Below are 22,356 nucleotides of genomic sequence, written 5' to 3' on the forward strand. Positions count from 1 at the left end.
ATGGCAGGTTTTCCTGTCAACAGTCAGGCTCTTTGTTTACTCTTTTTGGAAACTTTTTTGTCAGTTTTGGTCTTGAAACCGTTGCATTTCTTTGCCAAATATGCCCTTGGTATATTAACTCTTGGGAGCAGCATAGCACGTGCATTTGAAGAGGAATTCTGAGTTGATAGCGCGTTGGAGTCAGCAGTGACACTGCTCTGAAGACAGCCCTCTGGCAAGGCCAGGGATGTGTTGGCTCCAGCTCAGTTTCCCTTGCAGTGAAGGCACAGCTGAGGAGCTGTGGTGGATGAGCTCCAGCAAACCCCACAGTGCTGCTGTGAGAAACTGCTCTTGCTGCCATTCCACCTCGTCTCCTTGTGTCCTCCTGTGTCCTCCTTGCATTGCTTTGGCAGCTGCCTGGCCACCTGGTGAGCTCCTCAGCTCACAGAGGCCAGAGCAAGCTCACTCACTAAAGAAAAGGGAGTAAATTTAGTGAGCTGAACTGGTGCAGTGGAGGCTGAGGGAATCATACCAGTGGTGTAGGGAAGGGTGAGGTGGCACCATCCCTTTCAAAGGAGAAGAGCCACCTTTGCTGGGTAGATCAGTCTAGCTGCCTTGTGAATCTTTCCCTTAGACTGAGTTTTATGCCTTTTCAGCTGAAGGACAGACACATGTCTGTCCTGCTGTTGCAGCTGCTGGAGGATCTCTGGCAGAGGCAAATGTTAAGAAATGAAGCATCTTTCAAATGGCTTTGGGAAGATCCACACATTGTTATTCACCATGTGCCTGAGTCTCTGGAGAGCCTGAGAACATCATATTTGTACAGACACAGACACCCTGTGAGCCCACACTTCGGGAAGCAGCTGATTTATATCCATGTTACCAGTCTCTCAAGCCTAATATCTCCCAGCCCAGCAGTCCCTAGGCAAAGCAATAGGGGAAATAATTTATAATGGGGTGGTGATTATTTCCTCCCCCTCAGCCCTTGATATATTACAGCTGAATCTTCTGAAATTACTTACTTTATGTGACTCTCTTGCTTAGCAATCTGCAGTTGTTCCATGTGCCAAACAGCATTTCATGGCCAATTTGGAAGGGTAGGTGTCAGAAAAAAACGTCAGCCCATTCAGTGAAGCTCTTAACAGGTTCATGCCTGTTTGGAAGTCCATTCAATTTTAATTTGAACTACCTAATGCAAAGGCATTTCACAAAAGCTGAGCTAACACAGTCATCTTGCTTATTAAATGAAGTGGTGACTGAGCACCTGCTGTCTTTTTACGTAGCACCTCCACATTTTCAGCAGCTGAGAGGCAGAATATGCATTTTTGGGAGCTGAGTAATGTGTTCTCCTTTGTGCTTTCTGACAGCTTGCATTGAATCAGCAGAGGTACAGATGACATGGTTACATCTGCTTTAATTTTTGAGTCTCATGAATTGATTTGTAAGAAGCAGAAGCTCTTTTAATATTACTTGCCAAGATTTTGCAGCTGTGAATATTGGAACTTGAACAATACAAAGCCCTTGCAGTTGGAGTCTCATGCTCTTCATGCATCACAGCTAGAAATCTCAGTGCTGAGCAAAAAATAAGTGGGGTACAGTGATGACCTGGTGCTTGCCAATTTATGTAGGGTATGTGCTTAATGAGTTGCAGAATAAATGTAGCACAAGCACTTACTGTTGGGCTGTTTGGCTGGAATAGGGAATGAAGAAAGGAGCAGGCAGGCAGGGGAAGGATGCTGCAGGTCAAGGGTTTCCTTGCAAGGCAAGGCTTATTCAGGACATGCTTATGTCTGTTCTGTACAGCGTAATAAGTGACAGCTTAATCTTGAAGTTCCAAGTAAGCCACTTCAGGTAGGAAAGCAGCAGTATATTTATTACCTCAGTGATCTGTGGGGTCTGATCTACTCAATGACAGTAAGATACCCTTCAGTCATATGACTTTACAGTTTAAGGATGGTAGAATTCCTGTATTCTCTTGTTCAGTGTAGATACTCTGATAGAATTTTACTGTAGTTTAGTGTTGTATCACTGATGTAAAAAAAAATATGTTTAAAGTTTGTACAAACTCAAACAGGACTATTGAAGTAAAAGCTTTGTTTGTTAGTCCTTAAAAGTGCTGGCACCATTAGTTTTCTAAGGCTGTTGTACAAAGAGGAAGACTGATACCTGGACTAAAGGAAGGGACTGGAACCCAGGAGACATCCCTAGGTCTCTTTCTGGGTCTTGGTGGACTAGGTTGCCCTGATTTCTCTGAGTGTCCATGGGTGGCATGAAAGAGTTAAATCCCATTAATTGTGTAGCCTAAAACTGCAGAAATGTGGACTTCTTACACCATACTTAATCTGGACTATTTACCCTGAGCTTGCTTTGCATTAAAATCCAATGGGAAGGCAGAGTAGAGGGCGAGGTGTTGCAGTGTGTGAGTCCATGATTCCCTGTTAGAATAAGCAGCCAAGGGGCAGGTTGCATGCAGAGAGGGATCCAGCAGCTCTCACACATGCAGTCTCTTTTATGTTTCCTTACTTCCCTCTTGCAAAAAGATGAGCTCAGTTCCAGTAAGAGAAATCATGAGTCTGCGGGCTTTGGGGTGGTACAGACCTCCACATGCTCAGGAATTCCATTTTCCAGGCCTTGGAACATCCAGTACCTTGACTGGGTGTCCAGAAGTTCTGGACAAATAGCCAGTTGTTTTTCTTCTTGGCCTAACAGTTTAAGTCGGGAAAATAAAAATGTTTCCAGGGAAACCTGAATGTATCTGAGCTCAAAGTGACTTGTTTTGGTCTCAAGGCTGCTCCTCCAGCTGTTCTACCCCTCAGACAGGGCAGCCTGGAAGGCTGAAGATAGCCTTCAGAGAATTGACTATAGTTGCCTTAGGAGTTGCAAGTTGATATGTATTTTGTGCCTTTAGGTAACCTCCTTGGCCAGCTGAAGCAGTCATTTCCTTAATAAGTGATTTACAGACAAGTTAAGGCTCTTTTACAGTTCCAGAATGGCCTAAGGGAGCCTTAGACCAAGTGAAGATCTGATCTGCAAAACTCAATTTTCACTTTCCTTAGGAATGGAGGAAAGACTATTTTTCTGTGTTGCAGTGCTTCCAAGTGTGGTGAAACCCTCGGGGGCAGAAGTTGTGAGTGCAGAAAGTATCAGTCATGTTACACATTATGTGTCACATATGTTACACATGAGGCATGTTTCTCTCTGGGTGTCAAAATAATATTTTTTCCTTCTCATTTGCACATGTTGAACATTCCTTCAGCAGTGGAAGATGTTGCTGTATGTACTTGAGCATCTTCTCCTTCCTTAGCCTATCTCACAGCAGGTCATGAGAGCAAGTGCCCAGGGTTCCATGTGAAAGTCTGTCTGAAGGACATAAAAACTGATTTTGTAGAACTACTCTTGTGACAGCAGTGCAAATTAGGCAGTCAAAGTATGGGTTTATGTAATTTTAACTTTACAGATTTATTTTAGATTGCTAATTATTTCAACATTCATTCAGAGACCTGCATTGTGATGTGTTCTTCTTTAAAACATTTTTGAAAAGAATTTTAGTTACTTTAGAACTTGGACTTTGTACCTCTACAGCTGACCTAGAAACATATTTCTCCAGCTGTTCTGATGTTTGCTTTGTTTTGCTTTGTTTTCTGGTCTAATACACTGCTTCAGATTTGGCTCTAACCAAATAAAGAATTCTCAAACCATGATAAAGAATATTTGGAATCAAATAGAAAAGATCATGCCATTTCAGCACTTCAAGGAAAAACTGAATGTTTGCCTCAGAAAGTACTCTTTTACTGAGAAATTTTATTTTTGTGGGAAGATGGAGAGGAGAAGCAGCAGGATTTTTTTTTTCTGTCAGGAATTTTTAATAAATTAATGTTATTTTGATTTTTCTTTCTCGTGCTTTTATCATCTCAGTGGAAGTTTTCTCCCTCCCTCCTTGGCCCTGTCTTCATACCCATCAATAATGTCCCTTCTCCCTTGTCTCTTCGTTTTAACAAAATCCTGGACAAGGAGCTAAAAAACAACATCAACCCAGTAGCTCCACAAATCTTCCATTTCCTCTCATCTTCTGACACTAAAGCACCATGTCTGTTGGTTATCACTCAGTTTCCTCTGTCTGCATGTCATAACTTTTTCTTTGCAGGATGCCTCTTACACTTCCTGGACAAATGAGCTCTCCAAGCCTCAGATGTTCTCATGTCTGCTCAGTCCTCAGCTGACCTCTAAGTAGCATATTTCTGGGAATCTTTGTCCTGGGCAAACAGGAGGAAAGTTCATTTTTAATCACCATCCTGAAATAAAATACTAAATTGCTTGTTAATTACAAGTAGCAATTTCATCTCTCACTGTTTTGCTGAAAATCCTTAAGTCTCTGTAGTGTTCCTTTATGTGTTTTGAGCATTGTTAATTTTATTTTCTTTTTGCTGTCCTTTGAAAATTGCTGTATTTTGAGTTTCTAAAGCAGGTGCCCTGTTTTTTGACTGTTTTCCAAACTTGTAAAACTCCTTCTTTTTGCAGTTTCACCCTAATCTTTTATTCATCCAATATTCCCACAGTTTTTGACAGTATGATGTGTTTCTGCTTGCTCCACATCAGACCTTGAAAGGACAACTCTGGTTACCTCCTGCATGGAATCAGTGGCTTTTGATTTGCTTGATTTACTGTTTCCAGGAATTGACATGCATAAGTTCTTCCCCCCTCTCTCTACATGCAGATTTTGCATCCTTTATTCAGATAGTGTTCCTCTTGGTTCCACTGGGAGTCCAATTATAGTTGAATGTATAATGACTGCAATATTGATCTAGAGTGTGAATAGGTTTTCTGCCTTTAGATTTAACTGATTTAAACACATTTGGAGTTCTAGGGAGAGGGACAGCACAGGTGTCCTGTACAGCATTAAAGTGGAATCAAAAGGATGACACATACAAATACAATTTTGTGTTCAGCTTCTTGGGAAGATCCTGTATCTCAAAGCACCCTGTCTCTGAACCACCCTGAAATTCAAGTCTGTGATAAACCTGGTCTCCAAAACCTGCTGTTGTGAGTGGTGTATAAGAAGAGTGGTATTTACTATTCATAATTGACTAAACAGTGATATTTGTGGTTTTCAGAAATTTAGTTGCTGATTTGGGTTGATAGATTTTCTATTGGGATTTAGCAGCACCTCTGGAAGAGCCCAGCTTAATATTTAAAGAGTGCTTTTCTGTTATGCCACACTCAGCCCCTGCCAATCTATTATTAAACCATAAATACTTCTTTATTTATAATAATCCTTCTTTCAAATACCAACATGAACTCTTTGCTGTCACATGTAGCTTCTTACCATGTAACAGGTTCCTTGAGCACAGAAATGGGATGTGTGAGTTATTTGAAGAAGGAGCTTCAGTTGTGTAGTTGCTGATTAGTTTTTTTCTTCCCCAGGGAGAAAGGGGTTTGCCAGGACTACAGGGTGTGATTGGGTTTCCTGGAATGCAAGGACCTGAAGGTCCCCCTGGGCCACCAGGACTTAAGGTAAGAACTTAAGCTTTAGTATTCAAAACAATCAGATTTCCCTAAACTGTTGTCCCAAGAAAAGATAAAGCTTTCTTTTTTACTTTTCAGGGTGATACTGGAGAACCAGGACTGCCAGGAACAAAGGGAACAAGAGTGAGTTCTGTCATATTATCTTGCAATTCTGATTTCTTTGGGGATGGCTGCCTTCAAGTGCAAGAGGAAGTCTCTGAGTTAATGAATGACATCCCCTTGAGCTGCACAATAATTTCAAAATTCTCACTATTACCTTTGAAGTTCTTACTGCATTGGGCAGCCAGTACCTTTACTAATTTGCTTTGTTACCTGATATTTATCACTGTGTCAACAGCACTGGTTTTAATATGCCTCTGATATATTCTTGACATACAAAAAGGCTTTTTTCCAGCCTCAGAATGAACCAACCTCATTTCCTCTTGAAAAATTCTCCTTTATATTTGCCACTTATCCTTGAAGCACTCCAGCAGAGAAGCTGACACAGTCATGAGCACATATGTGCTAAAAATGATATAGAGCAAATTAAAGCTAGGGACAAAGATTTCTTAACTTTGCCAGAAGAGGCTCTGAATATCTGTGATCTTCCTGTTGTAATTTCTGTTAAATGGGGCACTTACATAGCACTTCTTTTAGCATATTATATTGGCCAGGGCCGTGCCTGTTGGGGTTTTGTGAAGTGCCAAGCTCTTTCTGAGAATTTCCACATTTCATAATGTCATGGTGAAAAAGGATTCAAATGACTTGGCCAGTAATGATGCATGCATTTCCAGCTATATCCTCTTGCTCACAGATTCTCAAAATGCCATCTCAGTTTTGTTCTCCATTTGCCTGCAGTTTCTGCAGCAAATAGAATTTACTGAAGTAGCTGCAGTTTGTGAGGTGTTACAGAGAAGGTATTCTGCTAGATTAAGAAATCCATATTTCAATCCATGATGTTCATGTTCACCTGGGGTATCCTGAGTGTTAATGTAAATTGGCACCTCCTGGCAAATGTATTTTTTTGCTGCAGAGTAAGCAAAATACATTTTAGCAATTATAAAGTTTTAAAAGAAGCAAATACACTGTTTGAGCTCAGAATTCCCATACATCTTTTCTGCTTCATAGCACATGTTTTAGGAAATGCTGCATGGATAAGTATGATGATAGGATGAAAATGATGTGCCAACTTAAATGCCTGGTTCATTAAACTGAAAAGTGATTCAAGGAGAAAGAATTATCTCAGCCTGGTAGGGTTTTTGATAATAAGAATCAATTGATACACTGATGAGTATGGAAGATACAGAAGCATCTTTATGGTGTGTTAACATTATCTTCTGCTATGAAGAGATGCCTACAGTAAATTTCATTTTTGGAACAATGTTTGTGAGAAGGGGGCACCTGTGCATTCCCTTTTACCTCTTCATGAGGCTCTGATCTAGTCCTACTGTTTAAAAAGTTAAGGAAGTTTAAAAGGTTGTTTTCAGTTATTCATTACTAATGTGATGAATTTTAGAGGTTTTGAAGATTAGAGCTATTTTGTCAAGGACGTTTAAATGCTACTGATTTTTACTGTCAGAATTGGAGATGCAAATTGGGCTGCAGCTTGTCCTGGCTGTTTTGTGGATTTGTCATTTCAGTTTGTGTTTTTCTCAATTGCAGGGCCCCCCAGGAGTATCAGGCTTTCCAGGAAACCCAGGCCTTCCTGTACGTATGAATTATATGTTTTTACAAGGAATATAAAACTTTTAGTCATGACATATGACCTGGATTATTCCTAATATTGCTAATTTCTTTACTTTCTCTTCATGTAGGGCATTCCTGGACAAGATGGCCCTCCTGGTCCACCTGGCATTCCAGGATGTAATGGCACAAAGGTGACATTTACAGATATTTATAAACAGCATCTCTGTGTTGAAATAAAAACATCCCTCAAGCATATGTTCCCTAAACAAAACCAATTTCTCTGTTCCCCTTAGGGTGAAAGAGGTCCAGTAGGTCCCCCAGGTTTACCAGGATTGACTGGAAGTATAGTAAGTAGATTCCTTCCTGCTTGATTCACATTTTTAAGGCTGACTCTTGAAATGCAAATATAACTATAGGAAATTATATTAAGATGTAATATATACAATATTGAGGAGCAATAACAACAAATATGTCTGTTTTTTTCACAGGGACCCCCAGGACCTCCTGGAATGAAGGTAAATTTTACTCTAAGTGTTTTTATATCCTGCTTCTAACAATAAGAATTTGTGTGCAGCACTCTTTACTTAAGGACTGAGAAATTGTATTGCCTTGTTTCACTTTGTTTTGCAACCCCACTAAAAAAAGAGAGTGGGGTGACCTCCCCAGTTAATAACAACTGAACATATGTGCTGTTCCATGCAGGTCTTAAAAGGATAAGTATCATATGGACTACAACAGAAAAGCAGTAGTACATATAATTAATAATGTATAAACACTATGGTGGCCACCCAGTTGTGTATAAAGATTTTCTTAGGTTTTATGATTCAAAAATTTGGTTTTATATTAGCATTTGATTTATCTAAAAAGTTTAACATGGATAATGTTTGTGGAAGAAGGTCCTATACCACACAATACAAGAATCATCCAACACATACTAGACAGTTTTCATAAAGAAAAAAATCAAACTAACTAGCTATCTGAATGCATTTTGTGAACTGGAGAAGAAAACATTGAATGACATCTGTCTTTAAAATGAACAGGTATTATCTGAAACTGTAAGCTAAATATAAGGCTAAAAGTAATCTCAAATTTGGAATGACATGACAACCCAAGTTATTAAAATGCCCATTTCTCTTACTGTCACATGGGAAGAACTCATTCTAGAAACACTGAAGTACTCAGATGTTTCTTCCCTAGGCATGTGTGCACAGGTACAGAACTGAAATAAAATCACTTACAATATTATAACTTTGTACCAAAAACACAGGAAAAATGGGATTTTTACTCTCAAAAGAAGGGGCATAAAGAAAAGGATGATGATCACAATACTTTTCTAAAGTAAGACTAAGTGTATTCCTTTCTATAAGAAAAAGAACATCATAAATGGTCCTTATGTCAATATGAGGTATAAACATGAAGATCTCAGTGGGGGAAAGAGATTGTGAGGTTATCACTTCTCTCAGCAGCCAGATGCTCCAGCTGTGTGGTGACATTGTAGTAGTGATGGATTTCATGGAAAAATCATTACAACTACCCATTACAATACAGGAAATGTATGAAGATAGTTTTGGTACTGGAATCTCTTCAGGCGGCTTTAGAGTACATTTGGCAATTAAGGTCTTAACTTTTAATGTTTCAGCTGAAGTAAAAGAAATAAGGTGATTTTTTAAAGTCAGCTTTCCAAATGATACCAAATTATGCATAACTAAAACTTTCTTCTCCTGGTGGGTTTGAATGTATTTGAATTCATGTTCATGACATATTATTTTTCTTTTTCTTTTCTTATTATAGGGAGATCCAGGTGAAGTGATTGGTCTTGTAACTCCTGGTGTGCTAAAAGGTGAAAAAGGGTTTCCTGGTCAACCTGGACTGCCTGTAAGTCTAAATGATGTTTGAGTAGCAGTGAGTTTCAATTAAAATTAAATCAGTATCATGAAATTACTGTATAAGTATCACTTTCTTATGATGCCATTTGAATTTTTCATAGGGTCCACCTGGAGCTTCAGGGTTTCAGGGACCAATGGGGCCACAAGGTCCTCCAGGAGAGCAAGTAAGTTTCCTTTCATGGTGATTTGCACTTCACTTGGAGATCTTTATTAAAGGACTGTTCTAGAGAGTGTGTGTAGCAGGTCTTGGTTGGGATTTAGGAAAGATAACGTGTGGTTCCAGGCTCCATGTTCAGCCTTCCAAACTCTACCATGGGTAGACATGGGTTTGCAGTAGCAGCTGCTCCTGCAGTCCTCTTCTCTTCTTGCACTCTTGGAAGGTGTTTTTGTGGGGGAGAGGCTGTAACTGTTGGTCCTCCTTTCCTCTCTTCCCCAATTTAATTTAGAGAAAATAAACTGCTTACCAAGCATGCAGATCAAAATCCAGATGATTCCTGAGGTTATTCTTATGGGTAGCAGCACTGAGAGTTACTGTGGAAGCACATTATCATCTATCTGTTATTATAATAATTAATGGGATATCTCAGATTCTCTTTGTTATTCTCTTTTTATTCTAAGTTGCGAATTATGCACAGCAAGAGCAAAATGAAATTACTGGGTTTAATGAAAAGATCTGCCTTTTTTTGTTTTCATAGAATAAGGCATTATTCCATTTAGTGTACTCTGTACATTCTAAAATATGTTGTTTTGTAGGGTCCCCCAGGGCCACCAGGACTTCCAGGCGAGAAGGTGAGACTCTTAAATACAAATACAAATACAAATACAAATACAAACACAAATACAAACATTAAGTCCATTTTTAAATTTATTTTGCATGCCAGATCCTCAAAACTCTGGAAACTAATGGTCCTAAAGGTGTGGGGTTTTTTTATGCTTTGGGATCTATTTCTGTGTCTTAATGAACATCATAAAGAGAGATTTATACCACTCTTTTTTACATTTGTCTAGCCCTGTTATCTCACTTGATCAAATCAGTAATAATTACAGCACTCTATGGTTATTTGCATTAATTTTAAAATGTCAACATTTTCACTGAAGTGTTGGGTAAAAGAGCATGTTGACAACATTTCAGATCTGTTTTTTACAAGTTGCTGTGACACAAGACTTAAAAAACAGCAAGGAAGTTAGGACATGATTATTTATTTTTTTCACACGTGCATTTAAAAGACATATTCTGTCTTTTATGTTCTTCCTTATCATTTGACAAGTACATAATACCTTCATATGTTTATTTATATGCATATATGCACTGCAGAAAAAAATTGACTAAGTGTGTGTAATTTACATTTTCAGGGCTACATGGGCTTGGGCTTTCAGGGTCCCAAAGGTGAAAAGGTAAGGCTCTTGTAAACTTCTAGAGAACTACTGTCAGAAATATTCTTGATATTTTGTTTTAAATAAAGAAAACTATTGAAATCAATCAATGGAGAAAACCAACACTGTAATTTTTGGAAGACTTGAGTAAATCTGTAACTAACTAAATGAACAGAAGTTGTGAGCAGCTACAGACTTTTTTAATGGTGATGTTATACCTGACAATAATTTAGGTCACCATCCTGTTTTCCAGCTATGCCTGGAAAGTTACTTTAATTTGCAGTAGGCAGATCTGGAAACATTTATTCTGTATATTAGGACTCACCATGAGATTTTTAAAAATCAATTTAGGTCTGGGGGATAAGATTTAATGTGCTGTTCAGAATGATTGGAGTTAATTGTTGTAGGACTCAAGGGCCTGTCTGCCTTATTTTTGTTTGGTAATGCTCACATTTGAAGCAGATCTTTCAGTTGTCTCCCCTTTTACTGTGTTTTGACACAACCAGGAAGAGGTTTCAGAGCACACAGAGTGGTTTTGAATGAATCTAAGCCAACAGATGTGCTCCAGGATCCCATTTATTCTCTTAAGCAGCATCAAATGGGAGGTAATACATGTCAGCTTTAATCTGTTACCTCTCACACTGAGAGGTCTAGGCTAAAGTGCCTTATGTTGTGTTTCTGGGAGCCAAGAACTGCATGCATTCAAGGGCTGTTCAGTAAATTCACAATGTGTCTGAGCTCTTCTCCAGAATCTTTTCATTAGTGTCATTGACAGAGGGTTTTTGGGGTATAAGTAAATTATATTACTTAGGTAGGTTTTTTTTTTTGAAACCATCATCTTATTAATAGATTTTGAGTCAATATTCCTAATGGATAGATTTTTTTTTTGCAACATGACATGTTGTTGAAATTAATTTATCATGAGATTTATTGAAAAATGTTGGAGAAGATGACATAGAAGTGTGTGGATATTTCCTGGACTCCTCAGGTTTGTCTTTAGCAAAAGATAAATGGTATTGCTGTGCATTACTGCTTGACATATTTATGGAGTCTTTTCAGAGGTGTTTTACTGTTAAAGGCAGAGCTTTTGCACTATAGAAGGAGATGAGGCTCTGACCCTGCAGTGGATACATGCATGATAAAAAGTCATCATAAAAGGTATCAGAAGTTGACCTTTATGGACCTCTACAAAGCTTTTGGAGCACTGTAAACTTTGGGCAACATTTTCCTTTGGCCATTGACTTTCTCTACCTGACCTCTTTCCTCATAATTTGCTTCCCCCTGAAGGAGGCACTATAAAACTTCTGTACTATTGCTGCAATTATTTGGATATGTTTGTGGTATTTGGTATTAATCAATCTTCACCTTAAGAGTAGATTCAGAGGTCTTTCTTCAGGGCAGTCTCTGTAGGTAACCAGTGAGACTTCTGTAACCCTTTGTCTCACTGATTTTGCTGAAAAAGGAGTTTTTTAAAAACCCATTTAACTCTATTTTTAAAAGCAAGTAGTAGTTGTCTTTAAAGTTACTGGTCTGTGCCATATTTGATCTCAGTGTCATTCTGTGTTCAATGGACAATTCTGGATTTGCTATTGACAGGGTGAACAAGGGGTAAGGGGCCCCCCAGGACCCCCAGGACCAGCACCTCATATGAAAGAAAAAGGGAGTGAAATCATAAAGGGAGAAAAGGTGAGATGTTAAATGATTAAACTTTTTGTACTTTTCATAAAAAGCATAATCAGTAGGAATTAGCAAATAAAAGTGAAACAAAAAAGAAAATACAAAGTCACCTAGAGCAAAGTTTTCAAAAAATTATACCTGTTTAACTTCATGGATGAATTTTAATTTTCATTCTAGAAATCTCTCTAAAAATGTGTGATAGATGGTAAATGCATTGATAATTGCATAAATAGGTAAGCAGTAGATCACTTTCTGAGGAAGGAGAATTGAGGATATTGTAAAATTATTCTGAAAGTTTAAGCAGCATATACTGAACTTTTCATATACACATTCATGAAATCTTAGTGCTAATGAATTTTTCAATTACTGAATTAAGCAGACGAAGCAATATATACTAAATGTGAAATAAACGAGCTTAATGGATTCACATTGATGTTTGTCTAAATTCTTCTACATCATACTATTAGGCATAGTTCTTGAAATGGAGAACAGGATTAAATGTGCTTTTGCTGAAATGAAGAATTATTTACAACCTAAATGAATAATGATTAAGTTTTTGTTTACTAATTTACATTTTTTAATAATTTCATTAGGGTGATCCAGGTGAAAAGGGTGAACAGGGATTCCCAGTGAGTATTGAGTTACTTTTTTTACTACTGTAAAATTTTTAAAGGCTCTGATAATGGCACTGAATATCTTTATACGTATTAGATAAAATAAAATTTACTTTGGAATTTGGCAGTATGTTTAATCTGGTGAATGTTTATTTTCCAGGGATTGCCAGGTTCAGGTTTCAAAGGAGACAAGGGTGAACCTGGAAAGCCTGGTCCACGTGTAAGTATACTCAATTTTATCAATACCATAATTGCAGATATTGCATTGTTTCCATTAGCTAGTTAAACTTTGTAACCATTAGTTAAACAGCAAATTTGTTATGTTTTAAACAAGCAAATTTTGCTGTAGAACAGGTGTACAGTCAAGGTAGTAGTAACCTGCAGTAATGTTGGTATGTAACATTTCAGATAATTAATAGTAGCTTGCAGTGCTGAAGGTGAAGGCAAAACCCCCATTAATCCAAATTGAAGAAAAGATTAAGTCATTCCAGAATGGAAGAAAGAAGCAAAGAAGAAAAAAATCACTCTGAACAAGTGACTTCAGCTAAATGGAGCATGTTGAATTTTTTTCAAATACTCTCTCATGCAATCAACAACATAAGCCTGCTTAGCCTGGAGGTGCAGTTTTGTATAAAGATAATGAATGGAGCAAAAGATTTAGGTGACTGAAATCCTTTTGCTTGCTCAGCCTTTCATAGCTGAGCAGGTAGCAAAATTGTACTTTTTTCTATGTCCAAATGTATCTAAAGTATTCTAAGTAATTCTGAGTTTTTCAAGGTGTGGGTGTTCATGAACTGTTAGGCCCAGCACATCTACAGGCATTTGATTTTACTTCATTCTGAAAAAGAGAAAATCTCCTTTTCTACTCTCCTTTGAAGTCAGATGTTCTATCAACTTTTCAGTAAAGTTATGTGATGGGATTATCTTTTCTATTATACATGTGTTTTTACTCTTATTGCATATGAGGGCTTGAAGCTGGAGGAATGAAGACATGTTGGCTTAAAATTTTTTGAGGAAACCAGAACATATGAATTTATCAAAAGTATAGTTTTCAGTTTCTGCAGAGTTCCCTGGACAAAGTTTCTAAGATATTTTATATATAATCATTCAGGAAATCATATCTACTGAAATGAAGCTAAGCCTTGAAAGATAACAGATGTTACAATCTGATATTCTAGTTTGATGAAACTAAACCATATGATTAATTCTGATCACAGTGTATATTTGAAGACTCTATTGACTTTGCAGATCATAGTTTTAATAAATCATTAAAAATTACTTGTAACCATTCATTATAAGAGACCATAGCTGCACCTCAGTGGTGCTGGTTCATGTTTGTTCTATCATTTTTTTTGATTGCCTTAAGACAACATTTTTTGACCTAAACTGATGGGATTGTTTTTTAGACTAAATTACATGCACTGTTAATTTGTGCATTAAGTATCTACATTCCCTTGGGTTTATGGGACAAATTCATATTGCTTATGCTACACATACAATTTAAGCACTGGGACACCAAATGGAAGCCAGCCTCCAGTGCATCAGGCTACAAGCTGATGTCCCAGCCCTTTTATGGTGCAGAGGAAGGAAAAAGCTGAAAGTATGTTTGTCCATCTAGATAATTTATCACATTTCTGCTGACTACTTCAAGGGAATCTTATCCCCTCTGTAGGTTAATACAATGGTCTAATAGTTGTAATTTTACACTGAAGGAGGGAATTTTTACTTCTTGTGTAACCTCTACCTTATGATTTGAATTTCATTGTGAGGAAAGTGGATTTGCCACTACATTACCACACAATCTGATACAGGGCCACTCTCCAAGCCTTCTGCTGAAACTCAACCACTGAATATCTATGCATAAATGTCTTGTGAAGTTGAAGAGTGTGTACATAGAAAGGGATTGTTGGGAAGGAAAAGATGGATCTGGTTCCAGTTTCCTGTGCTGTAGATATATTTTGTCTTGAAGACTCTGTGACAGAGAAATCTATGTTTTTTTCTGAATCTGGGAATAGATTTGCAAGATTTTATTTAATTTGGCATCCTGGAAGGTGTTGGGTAATACATGCACTAGGTATATTTACCATTTGTACCCTCACCTATGTTAGCTGTATTAGCACACTTTGATTAATGCACTGCAATAGTGATAATACTAGAATTTTATTCTAGTATTCCACCCACTGTATTTAGAAATTGCATGTATGTGATTGTCTGTTAAAACAGAGTGGAACTTAATGTTTTACAGGGAAAGCCTGGAAAAGATGGTGAACCAGGACTGAAAGGAGAACCTGTATGTATTTTACTCAATTTCCAGTACTGTTTCTTACATTCAAAACAAAGAATTGTCTGTGTATTATAGATAGTTAATATTTTCTAGCCTTCTAAATTGTTTATTTGAAGTTGTTGCTTTCAGTGGATTTATGGCTTTTAAAATTTTTAAACTTTGCTGCTGCTACAGCTAAGATCCATCTATATTTGTCTCTTCTGGTTTCACTGTCTTCCACACACAGGGTTTGCCTGGAGGGTTTGGTGTTCCAGGACGACCTGGGGAGCCTGGCATAAAGGTGAGTAGCAGCTTTTGCTTCCCTTCACACAGAATGGGTTAAAGCTTTCGTGGTGTGTTCACTGATTGCATTAAAGCAATGATTGCACATAAAGCAATATTAATTGAATGTTGCTAATCTCTATGTCATCATTCAGAGACTAGGAGAGTCAAAATGAAGGTAGTGTAGGTATCCCCAGTTTAGATCTCTTTTCTGTGTTGATTAATGCAGGCTTTATTTTCACAAGTTCTTTGCCAGCCAGCACAGGTACAAGTGTACTTCCCTAAAACCTCCAGATTCTCCTCAAATAGTACAAACCAGTACAGGCTTGCAAACTAATTACTGTTGCTGGTTATTGTAGCATTCCAGGTACTTACCATGTGGATGTTGTTTGAGTCTTATCAAAGTGTTCATTTGTTGAGGAACTCTGATTTTGTTGGCAAAAATATCCGATCTGGATTTAAAACATAAATTCTGTTTTGATTTAGGGTGACAAAGGAGAGCGAGGTTATCCAGGACCTCCAGGAAGAGTAAGTAAAATAAATTTGTATTTAATTTTAAATTTAAATTGACTTAAATTTTGTAAAAGTCAAAGTGCTCAAAAATGAGGGAAAAAAAGAGAGATACTATGTATAGTCTGATCTTGTTCTCTTCAGTCATGAAGAATAAAGTTAGTAGTATTAATAATCATAAAGAAAAGGGAGATAACAAGAAGAGGGAGAGGAATAAAACCTGAGGAAGACAAGTGATGCCCAGTGCAATTGCTGCTAATTTGGTTTGCAAAATTGTACATACTTCCTGAATATTTTATTGTAAATATTGGCATACTATATATGGAGCTCAGATCAATGTTAGCAAAAACTGGCAGGACATAATATTTTAAAATAAAAGGTAATAAAAAACCTAATGGATCAGTGCTTAGATCATTAAGGTCTTAAGATTTAAGACTTAAGGTTTTCTGGCATCATTCTTTGAGGAAGATGCTGTAAAAGCTTTCCACTTAATCCTGTAATTGAAATGAAGGCATTTGGGTAGAATAGGATATACTTATTTTCTCTGGTAATTCCTCAGCAGCTACAAGCCTCTCACTTGCTGAAACTGCAAGTATAATCAAAACTGCTGAAAATTGTCAGTAAATCTAAAAAGGTCTCTGTACCATCAGATGAAGATGGGGGAGACATGATGGCTCAGTGTATGTTTATAGTCTTTGTCCTGTGATTTAGATGATAGATGGACCAGTAGATACCTTTGGTGAAAAAGGAGACCCTGGAGTTTCAGGTTTGCCTGGATTGAAAGGTCAAAAAGGTGAAAAAGGTATGTATTTTGTCTTGTCTTTTTAATTGAGTTATACTTTTAGATTTTTGCTAAAGGAAATTAAAATTGTACTACCTGTGCTCAGGAGCTCTATATGACAGTGTAATGTTCCAGTTATTTAATTGTTTTCAGTTCATTGTATTTTGTAGTAGCTTGTAGGACACTTCTGGTTCTCAACATAACTAAGATTGCCTTCCAGTTATAGATAAAAAATAATAAAGTGGGATCAGTTTTTATGGCAGTTAAATAATTCAGTGAGATTATCTAAGACATCCACATGAACATAAGGGTAATTAGTGCAGAGAATCTTGAGACTTCTTTGTATAAGTCAATAGCTAATTTTTTATCTTAAGATTGGCTAGCACAATTTAAAAACATTCTTCAGTAAACAGAGAAAAATCAAGCATTTCTCTTGTCAATTTTCCCCGTACAGACTTTAGACAGTTCAAGAAAAATCACTGGGGAAGTTGGCACACCTTTTCTCCTAATGTATTTCTTGAATATATATATAGATTATTTAATTTCAAATTTGATTCAGAATGTGAATATGCATGAATGTAAATTTCAGTTATGACTTCTAAAAGTTTACTTTCACTGGTATTACAGAATTCATTGCCTAATTGATACTTTCTTTTTCTAAAGGCTTTCCTGGTGCACAAGGAATCCCAGGACCTCCAGGTATGAAATTTTTTCACATGTGTCATGTGTTCTTGGGTGAGCAGTCCTGGGGGATATTCTCTTTAGCTGCTTTCAGTTACTGCCTGACTTTGAACACCCAAGCACTGACCTCTCCAGAGGTCTAATCACCCCTGCAGACCCTTCCTCTGGATTGCTTCTCTCTTGTCTCTGATGTGATCCAGCCTTGTTCCTTCTGTTCTGCTCTGATAATGTTCTGCTGGAATTGGGAATGTAGTACACAGTCTGTCAGAGACAGGCCAGAGAGTGTGAATCCATTGGGCAAGAGGAGTTGTTAAATATCAATATCTGAGTGTGCACCTATACCTGAGTGTGTATGCTCATATGTAGATTTTTGTCTTGCTCTCAATTCTGCTCTGTATGTGTTTGTATAATAAAACAAGGTTTGTAGGAAGAAATAACACTTTCTCAATGAAAGTCTTTCCTGAAGGCTTCCTGCTTTTTTGACTATATCACTTGGCCAAATAAAAATTATTTCTTTTCCTTACAAATGTTGCCTTTTTCAGAGCCTTGCCATCTTCACATAAGTCCATGTGTTTGACCTACACCATGATATTTGCTTTTTAAAAATGAGGCAAAACATCTGTGGAGGCCCAACACTTAGCACATTCTGCGGTGATACTACCATTGCCTTCCTTGCTTTTCTTTTCTATCTTGGCAGTGAGCTAAATATGAAATTAATGTCAGCCAGGGTCAGATAGTTTCCAGGAAATCTTTCAGAGGTTGGGGAGAAGATGCTATATACCACAGGCTATAATGAGAGCTCTTAGTCTGTAATTCCCATACAGAGATTGAGCTTTGTATGATTTCCATATCTTCCTGCAGTATTGCAGAGAACTCAAAATGTTTTAGTGGTCAAGTGTAGTGATGAGCTGTGAAGTGAAAGAAGTCATTAAAATTTGAACTGTACAAATAGCTAAAAGTAGATCCTAAGTAGGGTTTTTGGTACTTGTTTTAACTGCTTCTCTTTATTTGCTGTTTTTCACTTATTATTCTTACAAGCCATTTTGGTTTTAGCATTCCTTACATCTGCTAGCATTGTTGAGTACTTATTTATTGAAGTTGTCAGACATGCCTTCCCTTTCTAGGTGTGTTTTAGATTTGGTTGGTTATGAGGTAAGGAAGTATGTAATAGTTTCTAGATGGAATAGCTAAGGTAACTCCAGTGTTGCCTCTATTCAAAACCCAGCAAAGGGTGTCCAACTACATCTCTGAAAAGCACTTGATACAGGTGAGGTGTGTTTGTCTAGGGACCTCACAGAAGTGAGTTTCTCTCAGCTGTAGTGAGTATTCAAACTCAATTTTGTATAAATCACTAAGTTAAAATACAGTCCCTTTTTTCTTTTGCACTAACATTTCTCTATTTCTCTCTAAAGCCCTGTGAAAGTTACTGTGTTGATAAGATTGCTGTCTTTTCACTTGTCATTTTTACATATGCTTTACTCTGTCCAAAGGTCGACCAGTTCCAGACAGGGTAGGATCACCTGGTGTCCCTGGGGAGAGAGGAGAAAAAGGTGAAAAGGGTTCTCCAGGATTCCCTTCACCTGGCATCCCTGGAAGAGATGGTTTCCCTGGCCTCCCTGGGCCACCAGGCCCACCAGGACCTCCAGGAGTAACAGGTGGGTAAAGCCCATGGTTGCTTTTCACATTGCACACAAAATGCACATTAAAAAAAAAGAAAAAAACAGGCAAGATTATAAAAGCTATTATCAGGATGTATCTATATCATAGAATAAACATATCTGAGTTGTTGATGAATCAAGTAAAAGCTGTTGCACGGTGCAGGAAGCCACTTGTTTCCTCACTGGGAAAGGACAAGTATTCTTTGCTAAATAAATATTTTTAAAATTTCTACAAAATTCATTGTGAATTGTTAGAATATAACCAAACAATTACTCTTAATTCACATTAATTTGTTCTGTGTCTTATTGTGCCAATGTAGTGACATTTGTATATTTTCAATTTAAAAAATAGCAGATACTAATACTGTTCTTAGCATAAAAGATGGCTGTTCAGTGTTGCAATTTGCAAATCTGCAGTTCCAGTCTGTGTAACAGATTGACTGGTGTGAGAACTGCAGTGTGAGTTTGCCAGAAGGTTTTATTTTAAAATAAAATTTTCTTAAAGAATGGGGTGATAGAGAGGTTTGAGTTGGAAGAAACCTTAAAGATCATCTGGTTCCAAGCCCCTGATACATGCAGAGATGCCACCTACTAGATCAGGGTAAACACCTGCTTTATGGAGTAAATGAAAAGCCAGTAATGATGTGACAAGTATATAAAAACATCAGTAGGAATAATAACAACTTTACACACATTTTATTAGAGTGTATAAAGGAATTTTAAAGAGAAAAATTATTTTGCTCTGCAGTGAAGCAATAGCCAAGTACATGTGGAAGTGGCCCATGCTAAGTAGTTCCTTACAACTAATGTTTTAACTCTGATAGAAAACTTTTGCTATAGGTGATACGATACTGATATTGTAAGTTAAATTATCATTTTGACATCAGGAATGATACCTTTATTACAGTAATTAAGGTACTTCAGAGCTATTGAAAGAAACATTATTCTCTATGGAATTCTTAAACCAAAGATACTTTGTTCAAAATCAGGGGAAGATACCTGGTTGTTGCTGTGTTTGCCAGTGAAGTGGTGCAAAATACAGCACATAGAATATGGAATTAAATGGCTAAATCTTACTTTTTCCTACAGATAAGAGCAACTCCTATTTTTCATACAAATTATTGTTGTTGCTTAATTCTGCTCCTTCCCCAGATAGTTCCTTAGCCTTCTTCAAGTGCATAATGGGAAGCAATTCTTTTTCATCTAATTTGTTTTCCCAGCTTAACATTAGCATTATGTTTACTGGCTTTAGCCAAAATGATGTCATGTTATATTGGGTCAGCTTCTGCATCATATATCATCAAACAGAACAAGCACTATTTATATTGTTATATCAAGCCTCATAAATAGTCTCATTTTTTACCTATTTGAGATCCTAACATATGAAGTTTGTTGTTTTCAGGAAGCTTGATTCATGTGAAGAAGTTAAATAGATGTTGACAAGCTGCTCTGACCTAGAAAATTTCCTAAAATGTTGAAAAGAGAAGTCAGGGTACAAAAAAACCATTCTTAATGAATTTCTTCAGAACATCAATACTCTCCATTTTCTTCAGGGTCAAAACATCAGTTTTTCACCTGTGATACTTTTCCAAGCCAAAACTTAAAATGAAAATAGATTTTATGTTGAAATTGCTTGTAAGCTTATTATGGCAGAGCCTGTCTTTTCTCTGTAATTCCCAATGTTTCTTAAGCAGTGTATATGGAATAAGAATACAAAATCCCAGTTAAATTTTTCCAAGTAAATCCCATAAAGGAGTAAAATGCTATCCTGACTTACCACTTTTCATAGGTAACATTTCAGTGTGATATAAATGCAAACCTGTAATAGAAACTTGTCAAAACAATATTCTTTATTGCAATTTCATTCCAGATGGAATTGATCAGTGCCAGCAGGGAGAACCTGGTGCACCAGGTAGTCCTGGACTTCCAGGAAGAGATGGATTTCCAGGAGAGATGGGAGAGAAAGGTAATAATATTTTAAAGTGATTGTTCTTCACAGAAAATGAGATTGAGCATTGAATGGGCTGCCCAGAGAGATGATGAAGTCACCATCCCTGGAAGTCTTTAAGAAAAGAGAAGTAGCAATTTATTTAAATATTAAATTGACATTTGCCCTGAATACACCTGACTGCAGTTGTCTTGAATCTTGTTGTTGTTATTCATGTGCTTTGTTGTTTTTTTTCAGGTGACAAAGGCGAGGCCTGTGCCTTGTGTGATAAAGTAGGACCTCCTGGACTTCCAGGACCACAAGGGCCACCAGGTCCAGCAGGTAAAACTCCTTAATTACCCAAGAGTGAGCTATGTAGGCTAAATTCTAAAAAATACATCATATATAATAAAATTAATTGCATTTTATCCCACTAATCAAATTGTTTGTGAAACTAATGAAAGGACTAATGAAAGGAAGGTCGTATATTCCTATTTTTGGCCTGATTCTAAATTTCCAGTACAATCAACCAGAATTACCAGTGAAGCAGAAACTGGCCACAATGAAGGGTCTTTGCCAATTGTGGCCCAAATATTTTCACAGTGCAAAATAATGTGGGAACCATTGGCTATGTGCCCAAGCTTGACAGTGTTCCATACATTTATTTCCAATTGCAGCACTAAATTCTGTGGCTCAAAAATATTTTTTTTTTTTGCTACCATATGAGAGAAGTGCCACATGCCAAAAATTATATTATACCTAATGTTTGTTGTAGTGCTGTTCAGAAAAGTGAATGTGGTTTAATTGGTTTCAGTTCTGCATTGGTTACATGAATTAGTAAATTCATTCCTAAGTCAAATGAATCATCAAATTCCAAGTTTATCAATGCAGGCATGCAACACAAGTGCACGAATCAAGACAGCTTCACTGGCTTTAGCAACATTATGGTGGTGTTACTGGACATGGAATGGGACACTCTAAAAGGGATCACAAAGAATTCACATGCAATGAGCTATTCATAAAAGCATGTAATAAATGAAGCCATATTTTTGTCTCTCTGAAAAGGTTTTCCAGGACAAGCTGGTTTCAAGGGTGACAGAGGCTTACCTGGACTTGATGGCCTTCCAGGGGTGCCTGTAAGTAATGCCTTGCCAGATACTAATGTCCTGCTAGGCATGTGATCAAAAAACATGTGATGATCAGTGTATCAGTGTGGTTGTGTAACAGTTCTGTTTAAAAAAACCAAACAAAAACCCCCCAAACAGTGCACTAATATGATAAAATTAGGGTTAATTCTGCCTAATGAAATAAAGTAGGAAGTAGTGGGTTTGAATTGTAAGAGCTAAAAAAGAGCTGTCAGATATTGGTTATAGTTGTGAGTTTATCCATCATAAGACCTCAGTGGGACACATGGCCTTTAGCCTGAGCAAGCTAAGCAGTGGAGCTGGGTAAAGAGTAGGATTTCTCAGGAAACAGATGCAGGTATTCCCTGACCTTCTTGAGAACTGTTCCAATAACACTTTGCTGTTGAGTACA

The 22,356-nt window shown here is 37.3% G+C and overlaps 1 protein-coding gene across 1 annotated transcript in view; it reads left to right on the forward strand.

The window, feature by feature from the left end:
- Positions 1-22,356, forward strand: part of COL4A1 (collagen type IV alpha 1 chain) — a 116,279-nt gene that overhangs the window by 59,248 nt on the left and 34,675 nt on the right. Inside the window, exons 3-24 of the mRNA XM_056499189.1 lie at positions 5,401-5,490; positions 5,581-5,625; positions 7,144-7,188; positions 7,296-7,358; positions 7,461-7,514; positions 7,656-7,682; positions 8,959-9,042; positions 9,155-9,217; positions 9,807-9,842; positions 10,407-10,448; positions 12,024-12,113; positions 12,698-12,733; positions 12,879-12,938; positions 14,964-15,008; positions 15,229-15,282; positions 15,750-15,791; positions 16,485-16,575; positions 17,218-17,253; positions 18,726-18,890; positions 20,764-20,859; positions 21,079-21,162; positions 21,886-21,956. Coding sequence (XP_056355164.1) covers positions 5,401-5,490; positions 5,581-5,625; positions 7,144-7,188; positions 7,296-7,358; positions 7,461-7,514; positions 7,656-7,682; positions 8,959-9,042; positions 9,155-9,217; positions 9,807-9,842; positions 10,407-10,448; positions 12,024-12,113; positions 12,698-12,733; positions 12,879-12,938; positions 14,964-15,008; positions 15,229-15,282; positions 15,750-15,791; positions 16,485-16,575; positions 17,218-17,253; positions 18,726-18,890; positions 20,764-20,859; positions 21,079-21,162; positions 21,886-21,956 — 1,419 coding nt within the window. The remainder of the gene's footprint in view (positions 1-5,400; positions 5,491-5,580; positions 5,626-7,143; positions 7,189-7,295; positions 7,359-7,460; positions 7,515-7,655; positions 7,683-8,958; positions 9,043-9,154; positions 9,218-9,806; positions 9,843-10,406; positions 10,449-12,023; positions 12,114-12,697; positions 12,734-12,878; positions 12,939-14,963; positions 15,009-15,228; positions 15,283-15,749; positions 15,792-16,484; positions 16,576-17,217; positions 17,254-18,725; positions 18,891-20,763; positions 20,860-21,078; positions 21,163-21,885; positions 21,957-22,356) is intronic.

The sequence above is a fragment of the Oenanthe melanoleuca genome, chromosome 1, assembly GCF_029582105.1.
Source record: "Oenanthe melanoleuca isolate GR-GAL-2019-014 chromosome 1, OMel1.0, whole genome shotgun sequence".
In the NCBI taxonomy this organism is placed as follows: Eukaryota; Metazoa; Chordata; class Aves; order Passeriformes; family Muscicapidae; genus Oenanthe; species Oenanthe melanoleuca.